At 47.5% G+C, this 18,009-nt stretch overlaps 1 protein-coding gene across 2 annotated transcripts in view; it reads left to right on the top strand.

Annotated features, from left to right (window-relative positions):
* Positions 1 to 2,762: 2,762 nt before the first annotated feature.
* usp9 (ubiquitin specific peptidase 9) overlaps positions 2,763 to 18,009 on the top strand; it is a gene marked incomplete at its 5' end in the record, with an annotated part of 29,919 nt that continues 14,672 nt past the window's right edge. Inside the window, 26 exons of one of the 2 annotated variants that reach the window (XM_080535726.1) lie at positions 2,763 to 2,870; positions 4,741 to 4,886; positions 5,063 to 5,142; positions 5,402 to 5,514; positions 6,471 to 6,689; positions 7,736 to 7,851; positions 8,019 to 8,270; positions 8,499 to 8,637; positions 8,842 to 8,994; positions 9,200 to 9,304; positions 10,292 to 10,498; positions 10,668 to 10,804; positions 11,528 to 11,566; positions 12,248 to 12,381; positions 12,559 to 12,649; positions 12,994 to 13,107; positions 13,371 to 13,599; positions 14,585 to 14,680; positions 14,817 to 15,028; positions 15,231 to 15,471; positions 15,869 to 16,018; positions 16,132 to 16,252; positions 16,412 to 16,542; positions 16,701 to 16,979; positions 17,221 to 17,346; positions 17,546 to 17,683. In XM_080535726.1, the coding sequence (XP_080391852.1) occupies positions 2,763 to 2,870; positions 4,741 to 4,886; positions 5,063 to 5,142; positions 5,402 to 5,514; positions 6,471 to 6,689; positions 7,736 to 7,851; positions 8,019 to 8,270; positions 8,499 to 8,637; positions 8,842 to 8,994; positions 9,200 to 9,304; positions 10,292 to 10,498; positions 10,668 to 10,804; positions 11,528 to 11,566; positions 12,248 to 12,381; positions 12,559 to 12,649; positions 12,994 to 13,107; positions 13,371 to 13,599; positions 14,585 to 14,680; positions 14,817 to 15,028; positions 15,231 to 15,471; positions 15,869 to 16,018; positions 16,132 to 16,252; positions 16,412 to 16,542; positions 16,701 to 16,979; positions 17,221 to 17,346; positions 17,546 to 17,683 (3,876 nt within the window). The remainder of the gene's footprint in view (positions 2,871 to 4,740; positions 4,887 to 5,062; positions 5,143 to 5,401; positions 5,515 to 6,470; positions 6,690 to 7,735; positions 7,852 to 8,018; positions 8,271 to 8,498; positions 8,638 to 8,841; positions 8,995 to 9,199; positions 9,305 to 10,291; positions 10,499 to 10,667; positions 10,805 to 11,527; positions 11,567 to 12,247; positions 12,382 to 12,558; positions 12,650 to 12,993; positions 13,108 to 13,370; positions 13,600 to 14,584; positions 14,681 to 14,816; positions 15,029 to 15,230; positions 15,472 to 15,868; positions 16,019 to 16,131; positions 16,253 to 16,411; positions 16,543 to 16,700; positions 16,980 to 17,220; positions 17,347 to 17,545; positions 17,684 to 18,009) is intronic. The other variant, XM_080535727.1, reaches the window with a different exon arrangement.

The following is an 18,009-nucleotide window of genomic DNA, read 5'->3' as shown; positions in this document are numbered from 1 at the left end:
TTACTTAGCATAAGTATGTGTATATAGATATATAGGCCTATATAACAGTTGAATATGTTTAAAGGGTGGTACCACACCCATGCATCTTCATAACATAGCAAATGTGCAGGCTCACAGTTGGTAACTGCGTAAGAGTATGTTTGATCACTAATCAAATGGTGTTTTATGCAAGACCTGAGTTCAGAGTCAGTATAGTGATGATGATGACGGGTCTTGTCCTGTCAGGATGACAAAGCTGTTCTTGAGCAGTTGATTGCCGCATGAGTATTGTGATATATGTATACATAAAATCAAGCAGTCAGGTGTCGATCAGTTTGTGTCCACATCTGTACAGCACTAGCCTACATGATCAGTGCAGCTGCCGTGGTTTTTTAATGACATTACATATAGGCCTACTTTGTCACAGTCACAGTTCTACTGGTTTGAATTATTTGCAATTGTCTGCCAGATCCTGTTTAGGTCTAAATATGTGGCTGTGCACCAGGGCTTGTCTTTTTAAGGGAAATATGATGTTTAGTAATGCATGATGAAACCCTCTTGTCCGATGCTGGTGTAGATTTCCAGTCATTTTGTTTATCTGTCAGACCACAGACGAGGCGACTGGTGTCTCTGGGCAGCCGACTGACTGCAGCCAGACTTTTAGATGGGTGGAGGGAGAGTAAACAATGCTCATCATTATGGCTCATGGCCTCATGTGTCCTCCGTAGCTGGGCTTTGTTGGCTCATTGGAGGTCAGCGTGCGTGTTGTGGTTATCAAACAGATAGGACCTTTTAGCTGCAGGGAGAATGCTCAGAATAAAACTGCTGTTGATGGGTGTGAGTGATGTTAAAGATGTGTTTATTAGGTAGGCTAGATGTTGACTTGTTGTTTTTATTTCCTCAACAAATGTATTTTGTTTCTTAAAGTGGTTGAGCAGATGTCCTCAAGGCAAGGGGGAAACAGTCCATACATTTGTACATTTGTGTTTCATCCAAAGGTTCTGTGGTCTGGAAGAGATTATGAAAGTAAAGAGAAAAAGGCAAGGATGAGCACATCTATCCTGCTTCCTTGCCAACAGATCCCATGGTTACTGCAGGAAATCCTCAGACTTGCCTGAAACTCACAAAATCATGGTGTCTTCCCATTATGGTGTCCAGAGTTAGAATACTGACATGTTCCCTGGAATGACGGTATCTGAAAGTCGAAACAGGTTTCATGTGGTTTCAAGCCTGCCGGACAAGTTTCCTCTCTGGTCAGAGTTTTATGGCATTAGGAAAAGCACTCAGCAGTATGATGTCACTCACATTTCCATCACATTGAAGGCCTATGCAAACGTCAGTTAGTGATGCTTAACAGTTTTTATATGACGTCACCCTCCTTTTCTTTATTATAATAGTTGTTTTCCGTGCATGGTTTGCGTCTGATCTCAACTCGCACCGATGAAGATTGGACCGGAGATTAGGGATTTCTTACTGAACAAAGGCTTTTGTTGGGTTCGGTGGTTCTTCAATGTACATATTTAGGAGACATCTTTCTGGATGGTCAATGCCGTACAGACTTTGGGGAGGAATATTAAGAAAATCTGATATATTGACCTGATGGAACCACTTTAGCATGCACACAACTCACGTTAATAAGCCACTTGACTATTAATAGGTTTTCTCGCTGGTCATGTTGCATACATTGAGCATCAAGATTCAACAATCAATAAGCTTCGCCCTGTTAAGTTTAATTGCAGTGATTTTAGCTAGACAAAAAGCCTTGTCTTCATGCTTGTTTTGTGTCGAATAAAATGCTAAAATGTTTGCATGAAAATTACGAACCAGCTTTACCATATGTAGCAGGTTCTGAATGCACTTCTTCTCCTGTCAGGCCTGTGGTGTCAGTCATGCTGTCATAACTGGAGAGGGTGTTGCTCTCAGTACGTTTACAGCCCTTCGGAACATGCTTTCTGGCAGCTTTAATGCTGAGTGGAGGAATTCTTTCCATCTGTTGATTGTTATTTTTCCCTCTCTTCCCTCAATTGCTGGCAATGTTGTCACTCATTTTTCTTTTCACCTGTACTCCTACCAAGCTGACATCAACCAGTACTTTTGTAAACTTCCTGGGGAGGCATGGCCAGGCCTTGCATTGAACCGTCATCAAATGCTGAGATGTATGTGCCTGTTTGTGTATGCTAGATGTGTTGTTGATTAGGCAGTCTAACTTGTACCAAAGTGCTGAATTGGCAGGTGATGTTATGTTTCAATGGTCGTCATACTGATATCTCACCAACCCATGCCAAGTTTTCAGCTGATCCGTCTGGAATTTTCAGCAGCCCAAAGTTGGTGTAACAGGTTTTAGAGACTTGAGGATATATGCCCCAAGTATCCTCCTCCTATGGAGCTAAGCTCTTTATCATATGCTCATCAACCTCACCAGTGTCTCTTAACACTGGTTGCCCCCACTGATATGTACAGGTCCTCCACCTGTAGCGTTGGTAGGGAACCATGTCCCTGTGGCAGTCGTGCCATGGTACGTTTGCTAGTGAGAATGCAGCCTTGATTGGCTTGGTTTAAGCTGTAGGTAACAGACATTATAATGCACCCTAACCGTCTCTCGTCTCTCCTCTCCAGGTTATGCAATGGTCTCAGCGGCCCGTCCAGCTCTCCAGGTGGTTCTGTCCCTCTCTCGCACGCTCGGGCTCTCCTCCCTCTGCTCCAAGGCTGAGGCGGTTGTGATTTCCCTTCTGGCCAGTGCTTCCTAAGAGGCCAAGATTGCCAAGATCTGCCCTGTGGCGAGCATGACGGCCACTACGCGTGGCTCTCCGGTGGGTGGCAACGACAGCCAGGGCCAGGGCCAGGGCCAGGCGCCCGATGCCCAGAGCCAGCCCCCGCTGCCACAGAACCAGGTCAGAATCAAGAAACGCTACATCTCTTTCTTTCTCTCTCTCCGTCTTCTCTCTCTCTCTCTCTCTCTCTCTCTCTCGTTTCTTGTGCGCTCTTCCAGCCTCATCATTTTGTCCTCTGCTCATATCTTTTTCAGGTCTCGATCCTTTGCCTAATCACCTGGTCTATCTCTCTCTCTCTCTTCCTCCCTCTCCCTCTCCTCATCATACCCTCCTTGCCTCTGTCGCCGCCGGCATCTTCCTCTCCACGCACATCTCTCTGTCCTTCAGCTCCCCGGCGACTTCCTGAGCTCCCTCTCTCTCATTCCCATCATCTCTGTCCTCCATCGTCAATATCCTGCCTTTGTCCTCTATCTCTCCCTCTCCCCTGTTGTCTCCCTCCTCTACTCAATCACTATTTTCTTCCTCTCCCCTACTCTCCCTTTCACCCTTCTGCCCCCCATTTTCTTATTATTTTTGATCATTTCCTCAAAATATTTCCTCTCTCTCTTCCCCCTTTTTTTAAAGCTAAGTGTTGGATGAATGTTGTTGTGATATATTTTGTTGATCCGGGTGGTGTTTGTACCATGTGTTGGTTTGTTACAAAGTTGAACTGCAGCAGTGAAGGCTCACAACAACCCCTCAGTCCACAGCATCAAGAGAGACGCACACGTAATTGAATTAACCTGCGGAGGGAAGAAAGAGAATGTGTGTGTGTCTGCAGGAGACACTGCAGCACAGTTTTTCATTCAACAGTCAGGGCTCACACTAACCACACAGGGAGGGAGGGAGCGAGGGAGGGAGCGAGCGAGAGAGGGAGGGAGGGAGAGGAAGAGAGAGAGGGGAAGGAATCAATGAACACAAGCCCCTGAGTGATGGATAAAGAGAGAGGGTATGTACGTGTTTGCGCGAGAGAGAGAGAGAGAGTGTGCGCGCACGTGAGTGTGTGCGCAAGAGAGTGTGTGCGGCAGAGAGAGAGAGAGAGAGAGAGAGAGAGAGAGAGGGAGTGAGTGCGTGCGTGGGGACGGACGGACGTGCGTGTTGCTGTTAGTTAGAGATGAGCAGTGCCCAGACGTGAGAGGCAAGCTGCCTATGTAGGTCAGCCAAGCAGAAGGAGCCTTCTCCACACACCCCCACATTTCCCAAGTTCTGCAGCTCCCTCACATTCACACTCATTCTGCTGCTGACACCACCAGCGCTCACACACATTCAGCTATGAACACAGAGCAGGAAACAGGCTGCACACACACACACACACACACACACACACACACACACACACACACACCGTGGGGTTTTTCCTTGAGGGTGATGAGGATGAGTAAATTAGACTGTATAAATAACACCAGGAGAAGATTCTGATTAGATGGCAGCTGAGCTTATTTAGAAGCACTTCAAGAGACATCTGCCCCCCCCCCCTCCCACACACACACACACACACACACACACACACACACCAGAAGATTGCGCATGAGAAACAAACAGGATTTGTTATAGAATTCAATAGATATATTCCTGTCACACCGAATCTTCTCTGATTTGACACCTCGATTTTCTATGTTGAAGCTTGAATTTTATCTTACCGCAATATTCTTGCTATAATTACTCTAGGCTAAGCTGTGTAAATAAATCTTGTCAAAGCGGTGGCTGTGAAAATGAGTATGTTCTTCATACGAGCTCGAGATGGACTGAATCAACTGTTTCTTTTGTCAAAATGGCCTCTATGCTTGTTCTCCAGTCCTCTTGTCAATATTATGTGTGTGTCGTATGTTCTGAGAATATCTTGACCCCTCCGGTCCTATTCCTGTCTTGGGCCCTGGCCTTGAAGCTCCATTCAGTATGTTGTATATGTTGTGAGAGAGAGTGTGTGTGTGTGTGTGTGTTTGTGTTCCAGACGTCGTCTCCTAACTCGTCCAATGAGAACTCTCCAGTGAGCCCCCCGGATGAGCAGGGTCAAGGGGATGGACCCCCTCAGCTGGAAGAGGAGGAGCCAGCCTTCCCTCACACAGACCTGGCCAAGCTGGACGACATGATCAACAGGTACACACACACACACACACACACACACACACACACCCCCCTTTCATCTCGGGTGATTAACCAACGTGGCCATCCTGAATGTCTCTCCCCATCTCTAATGGTACAGTGAAGGTGTGAGTGTGTGTGTGTGTGTGTGTATACAGTATCTGTATTCATTTGGATGTTTGTGCTTCCAGACCCCGCTGGGTTGTTCCAGTTCTGCCAAAGGGAGAGTTGGAGGTTCTTCTAGAAGCTGCTATAGATCTTAGTAAAAAAGGTAAGAAGGCTGTAGATTGAAGCCGTGTATTTGTTTTAACCTTTGGCTGTGTGCTCGTTGAGAACACGTCTTCCATGTATTCTATTCAAGCCGGAAGGCGTGTGAAATATACAGTATGGCATGTCAGGTCAAACGGTGCTTGCACCTTTTTTATTTTTTATTTGAAGCCTTCAGTCATAAATGCCCCTCTTTCACTTTCAGTTTGTAAAAGATTCTTGCAATGTCACCCTGTCAATAATTTCTCTCTTTCTCGCTGAAGGACTCGATGTCAAGTGTGAGGCTTGCCAGAGGTTTTTCCGAGACGGCCTGACGATCTCCTTCACTAAGATCCTGACGGACGAGGCTGTCAGCGGGTGGAAGTTTGAGATCCATGTGAGACACTTTTTTCTCTTTCATTTGATTTAAGCTGCATAGTGCTCTCAGCAAAGCTGGTTTCACTATTAACCCAGGGAGTCCTTAGATCCATGAACCAAAGCCAAAGAAATCGACTCTTATGTAACGTGCCGTAATAAAAGCGAATTCTGAAGAAATCTATACCAAATGACACGACACATCCAGAAACCCAGACGTACTTGAGTGACGAAGACAGAACCACCCTGCTGCTCAGGGTTTTCTGAACATGAATTCAATGCATCAGTGATTGTCTCCTCCTCTACGGGGGTTGTTCAGCTCAGTGGGTGTATTTTGTTCCTCCGCCTCAGTTTTGTTCCTAAATTCAGTCTGCTCTTTGGTCCCTGGGTTGGAGGATGTGGAGGATGCCTGGGGGTGATCCACGCTCTGTTCATCGGAGGTGTTTTGATTGGGCTGTTCTGTGTAATTCCATGAAATTTGATCTGATCCGAAGAGCCTTCCTCAATAAAGCCATGAATCCTTTCCTTCACCTGAACAAATGTGAAATTCATGGAGAGGTGAAAGCAAAATCCACCTTAAGTGATATTTATAGCTTTCACCTGTCCTGTGTTTTTGGAGAGGAGAGGAATCTATTCTGGATTTTAGATACTCATGGTTCTGTCTCTTTGCTGCTGTACGCTGTTCTCATGATGTAAATGAACCAGATCTAACGGAACCAGATAGTTGTAAGCAATATATAGGGGAAGCTTCCCGTAGCCCCCTGGAAGGCTATGTTGAGCCATATTACTTACACCCCTCCGGTTCTTGAGATTTGCAAACACAGAAGGAGTGACCTACCCCAACCAGTACAACGTTGTCGTTTTCTTGTTACCACCCCATTTTTGTATATTGCATACTAGGTGACTATGCTGTATGTGTCCTGTGTAATTAGAACAAGTGTTAACTAACTACGGGCCCTCCCCTCTCTCTGACCACAGAGGTGTATCATCAATAACACACACCGCCTGGTGGAGTTGTGTGTGGCCAAGCTCTCTCAGGACTGGTTTCCCTTACTGGAGCTGCTGGCCATGGCCGCCAACCCCCACTGCAAGTTCCACATCTACAACGGCACGCGCCCCTCCGAGACCGTCCCCGCTGGGGCTCAGCTGGCCGACGACGAGCTCTACGCCCGCCCCCCCGACCCCCGGTCACCTAAGGTAGGCCACAAACCTGCACTAGATCCCGAATAACCAACCCAGATGGCCCGTTCTCCTACAAGGCAAGCCTCAAATCATCACTTTGATCCATTCCCAGCGCTTAAGCCCCATGGACCAATGCTCTCCGGCTAGTTTGCTGTTAGCTGTTTGCTGTCAGTATGCAGCCTTCAAAAGGCTTTTACCTGTCCCCGGTCTTCAATTGAGAAGATAAGGAGTTGTTTGGTTTGTGTCCAGGAAGTGTGTTTTGTGATCAGCTGAAAGACATTTCAATCTTTATCGATATAAATCTGTATTTAAATCTTAAATGGACTAGGTTCTAGGTCCTACAGTGATGCTGCCTATGCTGTGTAAACGTCTTCCATCTCTCTCAGCCAAATCTCACATCTGCACAACGAAACATGGCTGGATACATTTGTACAATTGGGCTAGATGAAATATCCTCTGGATGCTCCACAGGTTACGTCTTTTTAATGCGCCGTGCAATTGCCACAGGACCAGCAATGTGGAGAAAAGGCTTTTTGTTCCCCAAATATGCTGTTTGCTGGCATTTTTCGGTTCTTAGAATGAACCCACTTACAAAGGAGAGCCCCACGGCCTTGCCTTCAGGGTCTGAGCGAAATCAAGAGAATCCCTCAGCGAGAATCCTCCATCAGGGCTGGAAAACAACAAAAGGATGGGAATAAAATAAAAGCATGTACTTGAGACTCTTGGGAGTGGTGATGCCGGTTTAATTAATGAGAGGGAGGCAGTGCCAGTTAGTATGAGTTCTACCATGAAAATGCAGCGTGGGCAGTCGGGTCAGTATGAACACTGCTGCAGGACAGCAAGGCAGCTGCCTGTCTGTGTTACATGGCATGTAGCCCAGTACTACCTCTGCAGTCTCTGGTGTGGGTGGGTGTGTGTCTGTGTAGTGTAGTCAGAAGGTAGTTGTCTGATTAAATCATCCATTAGGCCAGCTGTTCTGTGTGATGGCTTGCAATCAGAGGGAGGGCAAGTTTGTTAACTCTTGTTTTTTTCTCTGTTCTGTTCTTTCTCCCTATTCACAGGGCTGGTTGGTGGATTTAATAAACAAATTCGGCACGTTAAACGGGTTTCAAACGCTGCACGATCGCTTTATGAGTGGCCAAGCACTGAACGTCCAGATCATCGCTGCACTTATCAAGTGAGTCTATCAGAGAGAACATGCATCTAGTCTCTTAAGAGTGTTACTGTAGGTTTGGTAACTCTGCATATTCTCCAACCAGTGGAAAATCACCACATCGTCATTTAAGTCAGAATTTGGCTTTTTGGAAGTCTTTTACAAGTAGCTGTGTTTTGTTTTTTTTGCAGGCCTTTCGGCCAGTGTTACGAGTTCCTCACGTTGCACACCGTGAAGAAGTACTTCCTCCCAGTCATTGAGATGGTTCCTCAGTTTCTGGAGAACCTCACAGATGAGGAGCTGAAAAAGGAGGCCAAGAATGAAGCCAAAAACGACGCACTGTCCATGATAATCAAGTCCCTGAAGAACCTGGCCTCCCGAGTACCAGGGCAGGAGGAGACAGTGAAAAACTTAGAGATTTTTAGGTTAAAAATGATTCTTAGGTGAGTTGGTACCAAACATAATTGCATCCTTGTTTTGCCTCCCGTCACGTGACCCCCCCCCAGTGAACAAGTCGATATTGTAATTGGCTATTGCTTTTTCCAGCATTGATTAGGCGAGCAACCGATGCACTTAAACATGCACACAATAGCAATATTGATCACTTACAAGAAAAACTAATCCTTGATAATTAAGATGCTAATCTTTGTCGGTTACCTTTTCATCCTCAGGTTATTGCAAATTTCCTCTTTTAATGGCAAGATGAATGCACTAAATGAAGTAAACAAGGTGATCTCCAGTGTGTCCTACTACACACATCGGCATGGCAACCCCGAGGAGGAGGAGTGGCTCACTGCAGAACGAATGGCGGTGAGTTAAGCCGTCTGTCTGGCTATATGTCTGTATGCACGTCTGTCTATCAAATATTGTTTGCTTTTCACAAGTATGTGTGTCACAAAGTGCTTAGCGCAGGGGTTCGCAAGTGGTCTCGGCACACATCCACAAATGGCTATGATGGAATTCTCGCGACCCCAATTACCTCTGATAACCTCTTCTCCCCCATCCCTCTGTCAGGAGTGGATCCAGCAGAACCACATCCTGTCCATCGTGTTGAGGGACAGCCTGCACCAGCCTCAGTACGTGGAGAAACTGGAGAAGATCCTTCGCTTCGTCATCAAGGAGAAAGCTCTTACCATGCAAGACCTGGACAATATCTGGGCGGCACAGGTAATGTGCGTGTGTGCGTGCGCGTGCGTGTGTGTTTGCATGCGTGAAATATTATGTCTCACCTTGGGGCATTTACAGGTCGTTGGGTTTTCTGTGCTGATAAAATGCTGTTTATGTGGCAGTTCATCTTCTTTATCTTTATTGTCTCAGGAATGATGTTAATCCAGTAGAGTTGTTGTTGTTGTCGTTGTTATCTGACCCGCAGGCTGGAAAACATGAGGCCATTGTGAAGAACGTTCATGACCTCCTAGCTAAGCTGGCGTGGGACTTCTCACCAGAGCAGCTCGACCATCTCTTCGACTGCTTCAAGGTGAGTGGTTGGTTGGTCCATCTGCTCTCTACAGGGTTCCCGCGCTCGTCCTAAAAAGCAGTAAAGTCTCAAATCTAGCAATCCAATTTATAAGGCCTAAAAAAGCCACAAAAAAGTCAGTTATTCAGTCTAAAAATTAGGTGCTAGGTCTTAAACATTTTATCCTGCAAGGAAATCAGTCCGACCACATCTATTAACGCGGAAATTAATCAAGCCTGGAACCCCAAAAAATGCCAATTTGCTTCCTTTTTTGTCTGTATGGCAGTGAAATCCCTAATTTCATCACCTCGAGATGACAAAAAGCTATCATATGGCGTTCCGAATAGGTCTAAAATTATATCCAAAGAGGTCTAAAAATTGTATTAAATTTGACTTGTTGAAACTTGTAGGAACCCTGTCTCTAACTCAGTTTCCAGCACTGTTTGCACATTTGTTATAAGTATGGATCTATTTGTATATCATTTGTGATCTATGACTAATTATGATTAACTACTACTGATGAATTATGATGTAAACAACAAGAGATGCTGATCAATGTATCGTACCTGCAACTTCCAACTGCAAAAAATAATAAAGGATGTTCTTGTTATTGTCTGTTGGTCAGTGAGCTTGCGCAGACCTACCCTTGAGCTGCACTACGTCTAGCTTGAAGTGGTCGTCACTGAACAGCGTATAGCCCAAACACACAGACGTGTGTATCTGATGTCGAGGTCTGCTAGCCCGATGGGGCCCAACGCCATGAACCAATTAGGGCCGGGCTTGGGACGATTTTATTTGGCATAGATAGGGTTCAGGCCGGGCTCTTTGACGCAGACACACGTAGCGTTCCCACCGTAAAAATCTATTAAAAAACCGCTAGATTTCGTTGGGTAGGGCCGGGCCTGAATGCCACGGGCTTGAACCGGGCTCGGGCCAAGATTTCAGGCACGCGCAGACCCTCTAATCTGCTGTGCTAATCCCCTGATGATGTGTGTGTGCCCTGCGCAGGCCAGTTGGACGAATGCGAGTAAGAAGCAGCGTGAGAAGCTGTTGGAGCTGATCAGGCGTCTGGCGGAGGACGACAAGGATGGGGTGATGGCCCACAAGGTCCTCAACCTGCTGTGGAACCTGGCACACAGTGATGACGTGCCTGTGGACATCATGGACCAGGCCCTCAGCGCTCACATCAAGATATTGGACTACAGCTGCTCACAGGTACACAGCACTACGACTGCAAGACGGGGAGACACTGAATCCTTTGGACAAACTTGGTCCAAAGGCAACAGAGGGTCCCAGCTTGCGCGTGCATGCGTGTTAAAAAAAAAAATAATAATACTTTACTTATTACTGATTACTGATCTTGTTTGTTCTTGGGTCATTGTAGGACAGAGACACGCAGAAGATCCAGTGGATAGATCGCTTCATAGAAGAGTTGCGAACCAATGACAAATGGGTGATTCCTGCACTAAAGCAAATCAGAGAGATCTGTAGCCTGTTCGGAGAAGCTCCTCAGAATCTAAGGTAAAGAGATGGACAGGGTCAAAGTTCATCCTGGGACTTGAAAAAGGGAATGTAGTTCCCGAATTTCTGTTAAGCATGAACCGTGATAGTGATGGACAACTTCAAACGCAGATACAGAACAGTATGAGGAAAGATTGGTCTTCTCTGGAGGGTGCAATGTCCCAGATTGAAAAGTGATCTGTTGAACAGTCACAATTCTCTATCATATAATAAGGAATTGTGTCAGCTCTATACAATGCATTTCTGTCTGCATGTGTGTAATGTTTTAAACGTCAATGTTCTAAACATCGCACCCCCCAGAATAAGGCTAATCTTTGTGCTGGGCTCAGAATGGTAGCTATGTTCTGTTACACTATGCCTGAACAACCTTAAAAGAAAGCATGGCCTTCATTTTTCACATAGTTGACACACTGATGTCCCAGGCATTTTAATCACATTTTCAGAGGAGCTGAGGCATGCCAACTGTTTATAAAACGGGCATTTTTGTCAACACTCTGGGTGACCTTGCCATTCAGTTTGTTCTCACTAACATCCGGCAGGGAACATTCAAGACTAAAACATACAAAGCTATGCTAAACGTCTTAAACACTGCTCTCAGAGTAGCATAGAAATATTGTTGACTTGCTGTAATGCCGCTTTTAACAACATAAATTGACACGTGACTGAAGTAGTACTTCTAGTAAATGCAGCAAATATGTAGCCCACATGCCTGTTGTTTTTCAGAAAGAAAATGCCTATTAACATACAAACGAACTTAGCGGGGTAAGTTGACAGCTAATTTGGGGGGATATTATGGCCATTTTTAAATTGTGAAAAATGTCTAATTTTTTGTTCTTTCCCGATTTGTTACAACAGATCTATAATGTTTACATTCATAAATCTGCTTCAGCAAACTTCTTTTAGGGCAAATCTCAAACGACTCCATAATTCCCCATATAGCGTACTACGTTTGGCCAAAGCCACATCCGTGTAGATCTCTGGTCTAAGTAGTGCTCTATAGGGAGAATTGGGTGGCGTTTGAGACAGCCGTGGTCATTCTGCACCAGCTCCTCTCAGCTCTAATCACTGACTGTTTGCAGGGCGACATATTGGGGGCATTTCTGGGGCGGTTACTCACATTTCCAAAAACAACAACTTAGTGATTTTACAACAACTAAGATTCCTCTGCTGTTCTTTTTATTAGATACACAAGTAAACACACAAACACACAGATCATGGGTTACTTGTTAGAATGCTGGAACCAATACTGCTTTCCTTATGCTACAGACAGACAAACAAACCCACAAATTCACTAATTCTACAGATATCACAATCATTGTCTGTACAAGTGGGAGGGGGGGGGGGCGGGGCGGCGATGTAAGGTTGATGTTCTGTACTCATTTTTGACACATCCTAGCTCTCCCTCTCCCTCCAATTGCACCTCTTTCTCTGTATCCCCTACAGTCAGACACAGAGGAGTCCTCATGTGTTCTACCGTCATGACCTGATCAACCAGCTGCAGCACAACCACGCCCTGGTCACCCTGGTGGCTGAGAACCTGTCAGCCTACATGGAGACCATGAGGCAGTTCTCTAAAGGTAGGCCGCTCCGCCTGTGCCCTGGGGACATCTCAACCATGTTTCAGAGTGCCAGGACTTTCTTGATATTTACAGAGAGACGTCACCTTGAGCACTGGCGTAGATGATTATGTAAGAGCCATTGTTTTGTGTTTGTGTGTGTGTGTGTGTGTGTGTGTGTGTGTGTGGTTTCTGCAGCCGAGCAGGCCGAGTTTGACCCTCAGACGGTGAGGGCAGGGAGCCGCTACAGCCACGTACAGGAAGTACAGGAGAGACTCAACTTCCTGAGGTATGACGTCAGCGCTTCTCTCGTTTTCTATACGAACCCAACGACCTGAATGGAACCGTACGCGTTCTGTGTTTACGGAATGACCACAAAACAAGAAGTCACAGTAGTGTGAGTGACTCTCGTTTCCTCAATGGTCGGGGACGAACCCAATGGTGGTTTGCAAGCCCGTGCCTCTCGGCCCTTGGCTAAAGACCTGGGTTGTGGTTGAAAACATTAGTCTATTTTCCCCGGGTCATAAATAATTTGAAAGGCTTAATGGGGGACGTAATGCAATAACATTTGGGAACCAAACCGCTGCCTTTCAGAGCTGGGTTGTTAATGGATGTGTTTGTTTGCGTTACCAGGTTCCTGCTGAAGGACGGCCAGTTGTGGCTGTGCGCTCCCCAGGCCAAGCAGATCTGGAAGTGCCTGGCGGAGAACGCCGTGTTCCTGTGTGACCGCGAGGCCTGCTTCAAATGGTACTGTAAACACACCCGCTCTTCACCGTCATCTACCGTAGCGTTCTAGCATAGCACAACAGCATTCTGCCTGAGCACGATGGCATTCTAGCGTAGCCTAACAGCATTCTACCATAACACCCTGTATGTGATGATACTTCCAATATGTGTGTTAAACAGACTTTTTAAATTATGTATTAGTGGGCTATCATCAATGATAACATTTTGTGTGTGTTTTCTCTTTAATCTTGAGTGTAATGTGAGGTTGTCTTTGGCACCGACAGGTACTCCAAACTGATGGGGGACGAGCCGGACCTGGACCCGGACATCAACAAGGACTTCTTCGAGAACAACGTCCTGCAGCTGGACCCGGCCCTGCTGACGGAGAACGGCATGAAGTGCTTCGAGAGGTTCTTCAAGGCCGTCAACTGCCGGGAGGGCAAGCTGGTGGCCAAGCGCAGGGCCTACATGATGGACGACCTGGAGCTCATAGGCCTGGACTACCTCTGGAGGGTGTGTGGAGACGCACACACACACACACACACACACACGCGCGCGCGCATGCACACATGCGCATGCACGCACACACATACACACACACACACACACACAGAGTAGGCGTTGTGCAATAGCCCCTATGCTGCTTGATAATGCAAAACTTAATTCCATCATCTCATCGCACTTTATTTTTAGTTTTATTTTTTGTGCTGCCATGGTCCACAAGTTTGTCATTTCCATATATAAGCCCCGGGTGTTGCTGTATCTGTTTGTTGTTTCTGACGCCAGTGGGATTGTAATCAGGAGCTGCTATAACTGATAGGTTTAGTACGTATGTACGGGTTAGGGGGGCGTTGAGTGACCCAGTTGAATGCAGCTGTTTATCTTGGTGACCTACATTGCTATATAATCCCTTTAATTTACCCAATGTAAAAACACATTCATGACATCAAGACAGGAACAGTCAGGCTTGTGGGTGAGCTGCTGTGGTACTGGTTGGATGTGTCGTCTATCCAGTCCTCCCTATCAGGGGGATGAAACCTGAGTGGTTGTTGAACACCCACCAGTGGCCACCATCTCACCCATTCAGGAATGAGGATATTTTACACGTGGATGCATAACACACAATAGGGGTTGTGTTAATAATACTTCCTCATGTAGAGTTTATGGTGGTGAATATTTCATGACGTAATAAGCAAGAAACATTCTAAATGCACTGATGTTATTGATTGTACTAATACACACACACACACACTCACACACACAGTAACATCCAACCCTAAGACTGTAGGCTAATGCACTTGTGCTTGTCCAGCGGCCTATTAATGAGCCTGGAGATGATGAGTCATAGCTCTCACTGGCTCCAGGCCTGTGACCTACAGTGTGATGGATAGGACACACACACACAAAAACAAAAACTACCGACAATAGGGTGGAGAGTGCCAGAGGCTAAACATTGATTTCTCCTGTATTCCCCCCCCCCCCCCCCCCCCCTCTGCAGGTCGTAATTCAAGGAAGCGATGACATCGCCAGTCGAGCCATAGACCTGCTGAAGGAGATCTACACCAACCTCGGACCAAAACTACAAGTCAATCAGGTACCCTCGTTGTCCGTCTGTCCCAGTGCGATAACAGATGCCGTCTGTCCTGCTCACTGAGGTCAAGCGGTAGCACCAGGTTGTGCTCTTGTCACATCTGACGAGTGTGTCCTCTTGTGTGTTTTTCCCCCTGCAGGTAGAGATCCATGAGGATTTCATCCAGTCGTGTTTCGACCGTCTGAAGGCGTCCTACGACACTCTGTGCGTGCTGGACGGGGACAAGGACAGCATCAACTGCGCCCGGCAGGAGGCCATCCGCATGGTGCGGGTGCTCACCGTTCTCAAGGAGTACATCAACGAGTGTGACAGCGACTACCACGAGGAGAGGACTATACTGCCTATGTCCAGGTAGGAGACAGACAGACAGACAGACAGACAGACAGACACAGACTGTTCTTGAGGCATGAAACTTTCATTCTAGCTGTCCTGATTATTATACCGAGACCACATCTCACCCCCCGCCCCCCCATTCTCTCCCTCTCCCTCTCTCTCTCTCTCTCTCTCCCTCTCTCTCTCTCTCTCTCTGTGTGTCACCGTCTCCCTCTCTCAGGGCGTTCCGCGGGAAGCACATCACGTTGATCGTGCGCTTCCCGAACCAGGGGCGCCAGGTGGACGACCTGGACATCTGGTCCCACACCAACGACACCATCGGCTCGGTGCGCCGCGGCATCCTGACCCGGATCAAGGCCAACGCCACGCACACCAAGATAGAGCTGTTCATCGGCGGGGAGGTGGTGGACCCGGCTGACGACCGGAAGCTGATCGGACAGCTCAACCTCAAAGACAAGACGGTGAGCGTGGCGGCTAGGCCTGGGACTATTCAACACGTTGCTTTCAGTTAATTGTCTCAGAAATAATTGCGATTAACAATATTATTGTCTCACTGTTATGTGACCCAGATAATGGAGCACAGTCAAGATTGCCATTAGACAAATAAATTGCCATTGCAAATAATTGCCAATTATTTCATAATTGTTATAGGCCTAGTGATGGCACGATGAGAACTGTGAAATAACTGTTATGTGTTATGATTAGAGAATATCATTTAATTTAAAAGAGTGGAGAATACCTGCACGTTGTGTGTCTGTCTCTCCTGACTTTTTATTGTATTTGGAGATGTCTTCAATTACATCCTCTCATGTGTGTGTGGGTGTGGCTGTGGCTGTGTGTGTGTGTGTGTGTGTGTAGTTAATCACAGCCAAGCTGACCCAGGTGAGCGCCAACATGCCCTCCAGCCCTGACAGCTCCTCAGACTCTTCCACTGGCTCCCCTGGAAACCACGGCAACCACTTCAGCGACGGGCCCAACCCGGAGGTGGAGAGCTGCCTGCCCGGCGTGGTGAGTTACCCCCACACACACACTCACACACAAACAGTCTAAGAGACTTGACTACCTGTGAAGTTGTAGTGGAGCTGAGCCCAGTGCTAACCTGTGTGTCTCCTGTCCTCCAGATCATGTCCCTCCACCTGCGCTACATCTCCTTCCTGTGGCAGGTGGCTGACCTGGGCTGCAGCCTCAACATGCCTCTGCTCCGAGACGGAGCCAGGGTCCTCATGAAGCTCATGCCCCCAGGTACACACACACACACACACACACACATACATGATTTGCTGTATTCATGTGATACTGTAAAGACAGTACTGTTTGATGCTGCTAGACATGTTAGTAGTCGTGGCCTTGCCATGTGTTTTCCTGACTGATGATGGTGTGTGTGTGTGTGTGTGTGTGTAGATAACACCACGGTAGAGAACCTGCGTGCCGTGTGTCTGGACCACGCCAAGCTGGGGGAGAACAGCCTCAGCCCCACTCTGGACTCCCGCTTCTTCGGCCCCTCGCCCTCACAAGTGCTTTACCTCATAGAGGTGGGTGGATGTCCATGTGGAACATTGTCACATGGGTTTTGTGTACAATAATGTAGCTGTGTGTGTGTGTGTGTGTGCCACGCGTTTGTATACTTGTTTGTGTTGGTATTTCTGTGTGTATGGCTAACCCCCCCCCCCCCCATCTACCCTCTCCTCAGGTGGTCTACGCTCTACTTATGCCAGCAAGCGCCACGCTGGGCGAGGACGCCAGTGACTTCCAGTACAACTTCCTGAAGAGCGGCGGACTCCCCCTGGTCCTGAGCATGCTCACCAGGAACAACTTCCTGCCCAGCGCGGACATGGAGACGCGGCGCGGGGCCTACCTCAACGCGCTGAAGATTGCCAAGCTGCTGCTAACCGCCGTGGGCTTCGGTCACGTCAAGGCGGTGGCAGAAGCCTGCCAGCCCAACGCAGAGGGAACCATCCCTGTCTCACCGGTTAGTCTCTCTCTCTCTCTCTCTTTCTGTGTTTCTCTCTTTCTCTTTCTCTCTCTCTCTCTCTCTTTCTCTCTTTTTCTCCTCTCTTTCTCTCTCTCCTCTCTCTCTCTCTATCACACACACGTTCTTGTTATACCGGTTTGTGGTCAGTCCCCCCCCTCCCCCTCAGATTGCATCGACATCCAAGCCCGCCTGTTGTTGACCTGGATGTTCTTCCACTTCCTGGTTTCTCCCCCTGCAGATCAACCAGGCGACTCACGATCAGGCCCTGGTCCTCCAGAGCGCTCTGCAGAACATCCCTAACCCCGCCTCTGAGTGCATGCTGCGCAATGTGGCCATACGACTGGCCCAGCAGATCTCTGACGAGGTGACAGGGGGCTGGAGCAGGGGGGTGCAGGGCGTGGGGACAAGAGGGGGGTAGAGCTAAGGAGAGAGTGCAAAATTGATACAGTATGGGGGGGGGGGGGGGAGGGAGGGGTGCAGGGATATATAACAGCCAGATATTGATTGATATGCCGTAGTAATGTCTGTAATATCTGTTCTAACGGGAGTGTGCTCTGTTCCAGAACTTCTTCCAGGCATCCAAGTACATCCCAGACATCTGTGTGATCCGGGCGGTGCAGAAGATCGTCTGGGCGTCAGGCTGCGGCACCGTCCAACTGGTCTTCAGCTCCAACGAAGACATCAGCAAGATCTATGAGAAGGTAAGGTTGGGTGTTCTTAGCTTATCTGAATAGTGAAGTGTTGTGTGCTGTCATGTAGTTATTTTGTGTATACAGTTTATTGGTTGTGCATTGTCTGGAAGAAATGTTTTTGTTTTGGCATTTACACTCACAGGTCTGTTGTTACACTGTGTGGGTGTGTGTGTGTGTGTGTGTTGTACACTGGTAATTGCCTCCATGTGGAGTCAATAGGATGAGATTATGAGCGCGCTGAGATGACTAACTAATTAGTTGATTTTGGGCACCTGCTGCCTGCTGCGAGAAGCATCAGCGAGTCTGGCGTTGGAAGTCACACTGCTGAGTGTGAA

The sequence above is a fragment of the Nansenia antarctica genome (assembly GCF_963989245.1).
Source record: "Nansenia antarctica genome assembly, chromosome: 7".
NCBI lineage: Eukaryota > Metazoa > Chordata > Actinopteri > Argentiniformes > Microstomatidae > Nansenia > Nansenia antarctica.
The sequence above is the reverse complement of the archived record's forward strand: the minus strand, read 5'-3'. Positions and strand labels throughout refer to the sequence as shown.